The sequence below is a fragment of the Phaethon lepturus genome, unplaced genomic scaffold (assembly GCF_000687285.1).
Source record: "Phaethon lepturus isolate BGI_N335 unplaced genomic scaffold, ASM68728v1 scaffold33490, whole genome shotgun sequence".
Lineage (NCBI taxonomy): Eukaryota > Metazoa > Chordata > Aves > Phaethontiformes > Phaethontidae > Phaethon > Phaethon lepturus.
The window spans coordinates 1-6,714 of NW_010510423.1; the positions used below are offsets into that span (position 1 = coordinate 1).

The 6,714-nt window shown below is 40.1% G+C and overlaps 1 protein-coding gene across 4 annotated transcripts; it reads left to right on the plus strand.

Annotated features, from left to right (window-relative positions):
* Window positions 1–17: 17 nt before the first annotated feature.
* Window positions 18–6,018, plus strand: PSMD6 (proteasome (prosome, macropain) 26S subunit, non-ATPase, 6). Of its 4 annotated transcripts, XM_010296999.1 has the most exons (9): window positions 18–154; window positions 614–621; window positions 860–1,065; window positions 1,637–1,782; window positions 2,813–3,032; window positions 3,144–3,252; window positions 3,965–4,133; window positions 5,478–5,555; window positions 5,703–6,018. In XM_010296999.1, exons 1-9 carry the CDS (start codon window positions 18–20, stop codon window positions 5,797–5,799), a joined length of 1,170 nt encoding a protein of 389 aa, XP_010295301.1. In that variant the 3' UTR covers window positions 5,800–6,018. The 4 variants fall into 4 exon arrangements, with proteins under 4 accessions (XP_010295301.1, XP_010295286.1, XP_010295294.1 ...); XM_010296984.1 differs by lacking the exon at window positions 614–621 and having other exon boundaries at window positions 18–171; XM_010296992.1 differs by lacking the exon at window positions 614–621 and having other exon boundaries at window positions 18–162.
* The last annotated feature ends 696 nt before the right edge of the window (window positions 6,019–6,714 follow it).

A 6,714-nucleotide genomic window follows, 5' to 3' on the forward strand; every position in this document is an offset into this window, starting at 1 on the left:
CGGCCTGTCCCGCCGCCATGCCGCTGGAAAACCTGGAGGAGGAGGGGCTGCCCAAGAACCCCGACCTCCGCATCGCCCAGCTTCGCTTCCTCCTCAGCCTCCGGCCCCGCGCGCCTGACACCGCCGCGCGGGACGAGCTGATGGCGGCTGTGCGGCTCCACAGGGAGGGCGGCCTAGGGCGGGGGGGGGGGGGGGGGGGGGGGGAATAATGTTTCATAGCAAATGAGGAAGGTGGTTCACAGAATCACTAGGTTGGAAAGGACCTTCAAAGCGGGGTCCAGGGGACCTCTCCCTCCTCTCGTGGAGGTGGGGCAGCTCTATCTGTCCTTCCAGACGCGTGCGGGTGTAGGCGAGCAGCCGGTCTGACTGTCTCTGTCCATTTGTCCCGGGGGCGGTGTGGGTGTTTACACGTTTCCCAGCTGGAAGACATCAGTCTGTCCCTGGGGCACGGACAGTCTGAAAGCAAAGGGTAGAGGGGGGAGGCGAATGGAGAGGTTTGGACAGATCAGTGTGGGGCCTTGTCCCCAGCTTTGGCCACAGCTAAGTCATAATGGTGTTTTAAAAAGCACAAGTTGAGCACTGGGGTCCACTCTACTCAGGGCCACATAAATAGCAAGGACAGTGCAAATGGGAGAGGTGTAAAGAGAGCAATGGTAGTAAAGAATCATCAAAAAGAAGTGTGACAGGCAAGACCTGCTGAAACACTGGCTGTGCGCTGTCTGGACTTAATAGGTACCTGACTAGAAAGGACGTAGCTGGCATTGACATCAGTTGTATTGTCGTTCAGTGCTCTGCTCTAGAAACATGCATACACTTGTTGCAGCAATTAATAATAGACGCCTTCCTGCTTTTCTTTCAGATATGGCTCCGTATTATGAGGCACTCTGCAAGTCTCTTGAATGGCAGATAGACGTGGATCTGTTGAACAAAATGAAGAAAGCTAATGAGGAAGAACTGAAACGTCTTGACAACGAATTAGAAGATGCGGAAAAGATCTTGGGGGAGAGTGAAATCCGAGATGCAATGATGGCCAAAGCTGAGTACCTATGCAGGATTGGGGACAAGGTTGGTCCATGGCAGAGGGTTTATGGACTCATATTAAAAACACTCTGCATCATAATCCTCTTAGCTAGGCAGGTTCCGGTGAGCGCTGTTCACAGGGAGGAAGCTGCATGACTTACAGTGCATTTTCTCTAAGGCACAACTCAGACATGGGTGGGAGACAGGGGAGGGTGTTACTGAAATTTAAATTATCTAGAAAAAAAAACAAGGAGGCCTTAAAAGAAAACATTTTTTTCTTGAAAAGGGAAAAAGTTATTTTTCATTTGCAGACATTATTTTTCACTTCCCTTTGTCTTCAGACTTTTCAAAGCTATTTACACAGTGCAACTTAATTTCAAGTTACACAGTAGATTTTCACAACCCTTAGATCTAAAGGATATTTGGGGATCTTCTCTTTTAACTTGATTTAAACTTTGATCCTTTAAGATTATTCAGAATGCATAACATTAAAGTTCTGTGGGAAACTAACAAAGTCATGACTGTCAGCAGAAGACAACACATGTACTTACGACACGTTTTGTAAATATTCTAGGTGCTTTTAACATTCTTATAGTACAAAATGCTGTCTTGCTAGGAGGGAGCTCTGACTGCGTTCCGCAAGACTTATGACAAAACTGTGGCACTGGGACATCGTCTGGATATCGTGTTCTATCTTCTAAGGATTGGCTTGTTTTATATGGATAACGACCTCATCACACGGAACATTGAAAAGGCAAAAAGGTACTGCATGGGTTGTATGAGTGCACTAAAGCACTTTTGAGACAAACTGTAACAAAAGAAATGGAAGATAAAGAGTTTGCTGTTGAGAAATTACTAAGACTGACAGAGCGATGGATGGGTGTTACCTTATAATAAAGAGCTTTCTGTTCCTGGATTTTTTTATAGGGAGGGAAGAAAAGAAGGCTTAATATTTTGTCAGCTATTTCCTAGCAGCTGACTTGATTTTCATTTGTAGGCCCCATCACCGCTCTCACACTTCTGTTTTGTAGCTGTTGGAAAACAAATAACTTTGGGTGTGATTAGACTGTATGATTGCCAGCTGAATCCAGCTGCCACCAGTGCCACCCAGCTGGCTCTGTGAAGTGCCAGCTTTTCCTGTAGAAGCAAGAGCCCGGTGTCAGCATGGTGTGCTTTGGTGCAGCTGTCCTTCCCTTGTTTCCACTGCTAGCTTCCATGCTCCCAACATTCTGAACTGTAGCAAGCTGTGGTTTCCAGTTTCTTTGCTGGTGCTGTGAGACATCAAGGGAGAGGGGTTATCGTCATGTTCCTCAGGCAATGATTTTATGTGTTGCCTTCTCAGCAGATTTTGTCTTGGCCTGTGGTCCTGGTTATAGCCACATTGTTTTGTGATGATATGATTCTTGAAAAGTGGCAACTTCTGAATTTTTTTCTGGTGCTGCTAGTTGGATGGCTTTAGCATAGGCAGTGGAAGTATGTTGCCACAGCCAAGGTTGGCAGTGTTTGTGTGCGCATCTCAAAAGACTGTTGTCACAACTTTAGAGGCTATAAACTTTTCCTTTCAGCTGAAACTTGCACTGTGCAAAAGCATCTGGCCTCTCCTGTCCGAAGGAAGCCATTTTCCTACCCCTGAAAATTATACAAAGCTTGGACTGTTTCAACAAGCTGTAACATAAAACGAATTATTCTTTCTCTAATCAGATGGTATTAGTTGACTTATTGTACTTGTTTCATATAACTTATTACATAAGACATATACATAAATAAATATTTCTTTTTGTTCTATTTTAAGTCTAATAGAAGAAGGAGGAGACTGGGACAGGAGGAATCGTCTCAAAGTATACCAGGGCCTTTACTGTGTAGCTATTCGAGATTTCAAACAGGCAGCAGAGCTCTTCCTTGATACAGTTTCGACATTTACATCCTATGAACTTATGGATTACAAAACATTTGTAACTTACACCGTCTATGTCAGCATGATTGCATTAGACAGGCCTGACCTTAGGGAAAAGGTAAGCAAAGCAGATGGAAACACCGGTTCAAGCAGACACAGCCTTTCTTTAACCAGTTTATCTCCAGGCTGAAAGCGATGGCATTTCAACATGTTGTTTGTTTGCTTTCAGGTTATCAAAGGAGCAGAGATTCTGGAAGTGTTACACAGTTTGCCAGCTGTACGACAGTATCTCTTTTCTCTTTATGAATGCCGTTACGCAGCCTTTTTCCAGTCATTAGGTAAGGCTGTGTTTTTTTCCTACAACACTATTTCAGGTGCTTCAATTATTTGTTTCAGATCATGCAACAACTTTTGTGGAGTAGCTACAGTCTAGAACTAGAGCTACTTTATGCAGGAAAAAAAAAGATATTTTTTAGAAAAATTAGAAGAAGAAAAAAAAACCTTCATTTTGTGGAAGACTAGGCCTGATGAGATTGAGCTAAGGGCAGCATTGTTCTATTGCTGGCCTTATCACTAGCTGAGAACTAGAACTGTCAGGAGAAAAAGTCACTTCAGTGCCTGGAAATCCTTGTAACTAATTTAAGAGGAAGGACCAGAAAGTTAATGGTATTTCCTTACCCAGCTGTGGGTAAAAACATTTCTTCAAGTAGTTACTTACCAGGTACTGCTTGTTTCTCTGCACCACATTGCTCCTGTGTGACAGCTGACCCCTCCATGTACCTGCAGTAGAGGGGAGACTAGATCAAACTCTGAAAGAAGTATTCTCTGCTGACAGACAGGGTCATTAGCTTTGCCACAATATTGCTTACATGTTATTGCTGCTTCGAGAACAGATACAAATTATACAAACTTACTTCTCTTTAGTGTAGAATATGATACCATTATGTTCACACTGGTTACTTATTAACAGGTGTTATGTGTTTTATTTACATAATCAATAATTTACATTTCTTAGAGATTATTGACTCCTTTTTCATTTTTCCTTTTCAGCTATTGTAGAGCAGGAGATGAAAAAAGATTGGCTGTTTGCTCCTCACTATCGATACTATGTACGGGAAATGAGAATTCATGCGTATAGCCAGCTCCTAGAGTCTTATCGGTCGTTGACATTAGGATACATGGCAGAAGCATTTGGAGTCAGCGTAGAATTCATAGATCAGTAAGTAATTTGGCTTTTTAAGTTCACAAAGATCTCATTTTACACCTTGTAATTATTTATAGTGATCCCATTATGAATAAAAGTATTTGTTCTACTTTGATTCTAAACATGCCAAGTTATGTTTCTATGGAAGAGCTTGGCTAAATTTAAGTGAACCTTATGTTTCAGTAAAGAAAATAATTTGTTTGCAACCTCTCATGACAACTTTTCCAGTATTTCTTTTACTCTAAACAGCATATCAGAAACTAGTCTTTTGTTACTAACTTTGTTCTTTATACGGCTGTATTTATTGACCTTTATATGCTATAAAACTTAAGATTTCAGAGGATGACTTAGTTCACAGCTATGCAAAAACTTAATTGTTACAACTTTGGGGATCCACACATTTTATATACCCTACAGCTATCCTTATTTAGTTTTGCTTGCTTTTCTGGTATGTGGACAGGATCTGATTTTTTTTTTTTTTTTGCCTAAATCAGAACTACACCGTGGTCTCAATTTGCAATTCTTTTCTAGTGTAAAATCAAACAGATTTAGATCATGATACAAACTAATGTGAAGTGAGAAAGTGACTTTTACCCTACGTACATGAAACGCTTTTGTTTCAAAAGCCTTCACAAGACTCGGTCTTCTTTCATAGAGGTTTCAGATTTTCTGACATAGAAAGGTGTTACAGAAATGTGAATACTGCTTGAAATACTCAGAAATTAATTGATGAGTGTTTCAAGAGAAACCAAATACCATTCAATTCAAAGGTAAATGTTTTGAAGTCATACTAGTTCTTATGCTTCCCAGAAAACTATTACTGGTTGTAACTTGTTTTACTGTTGATCACAGGAATATTTTCTTCTACCATCAGTAATGTGCTGTAGACCACACCAGCTGATTAAGCAAAATGATTTGGTTTTTAAAAAGCAGCATATTTAGGGCTACTGGAGAGTAGGGAATTATTAAGAGACTTTTCTAATGAATTGACTGGCATGAAGATACTTACATCAGGATAAATTCCTAATAGGCACGCTACGTAACACCTTTGCATTTGAAGAGTAGTTGATGCTAAGCCAAGTGATAAATCTCATTAACTCAACTCAAATATGACACTTTGGCCTGAGAAGGAAATACTAAGACATTTTGTATTCAGATAGCGAGAATGATTATTTTTGTGTGTAATGTCGAAGCTTTACTAAGATGAGGATGCATAAGATACCTTATGAAAATATACAGGCTGTTGCTTCAGAAATACAGTGTGGTGACAATGTTGTTTTGTAGTAGCAGGTTCAGTACTGCTAAGTCTACAAGTCCTTGGTGAAACATGGTTTAACCAACTTTTTTTTCTTTACTTAGGGAGCTTTCAAGATTTATTGCAGCTGGGCGGTTACACTGCAAAATAGACAAAGTAAATGAGATTGTAGAAACTAACAGGTATGCTAACAATTCCTATAAATTGTTTTTTACAGCGCAGTTGAATTCTATACATTTTGATGACACTTATTACGGAAATGTAAGTGGCTTGGTGTAAAACATATTCTCACTTTTAAACTTTTTTTCTTTTCCCCCCACAATTCTTAGGCCTGATAGCAAGAATTGGCAGTACCAAGAAACCATCAAGAAAGGAGATTTGCTGCTAAACAGAGTTCAGAAACTTTCTAGAGTAATTAATATGTAATTTTTTTAATGCAAGGGAATGCAAAATTTAGATGTTTAAAACATTTTGGAAGTAACCTATAAATATATTGTATAACTTGGTGTACTGTAGGTAAACAAGTTACTAGTGAGAAAGGTAGTGTTTTTACTTTCCACTTCATTATGTAAACAATGTTCTGTTTTGGTGTATGGATCCCAGTTCATTTATTAAATGTATGATACAGTTGGTGATCTCTTGTAATATACTTTATTCCTTTACTTGACTGTGTATACAGCGTTCAATATGTAGTAGCCAAGCGGGGCCAAGATCTGTGAACAGAGAGAACTAATGATGATTCTATGATTGATTGTTTTTTTAAGACTTCTGTATTTGAATTGGAGGTGAAAAGAATCGGTTACAAAGGAGCCAAAAATTTTCATTTGTGCACTGTCCAGACAGAACGAACTCTTGCTATGAGATTGCAGCTTAAGGGAGAAGAAACAAGGATACAAATGACTAGTGAAGCAATAATATAACCAGGAAAACTGTAAAGACTGTAACTTTGGGAACATCTTTAACTGAAGGAGCCTTTCCCTTAAAATGACATTTTTGCTGGCTGTTGAAAAGAAAGTCAGCACATTAATGCTTTGCTACCATTTGTAATTACTTCCTCTTAGATTTGCAGATCTTGAAAGGATGGTAGGAACAGCAAAATATACTAGTGCAGTTTGACACAGCTGATCAAATACTGTAGGGGGTTAGGATTTCTTTCTTTCTTCACAGTGGCTGAGGAATAGATGTTCCAAGTAGGCTGCTGCCATACTGATGACACATGGTTTCTGGCCATAGCAGAGCCTCCGGCAGCAGCTGTTTGCGCTGCTTGCTTGGCTTGAGGGTTTTTTCTCTCCTCCAAAAGCAGGTTTGTGACTTAGTTCTGTTAGCTGTCTAATGCCACTG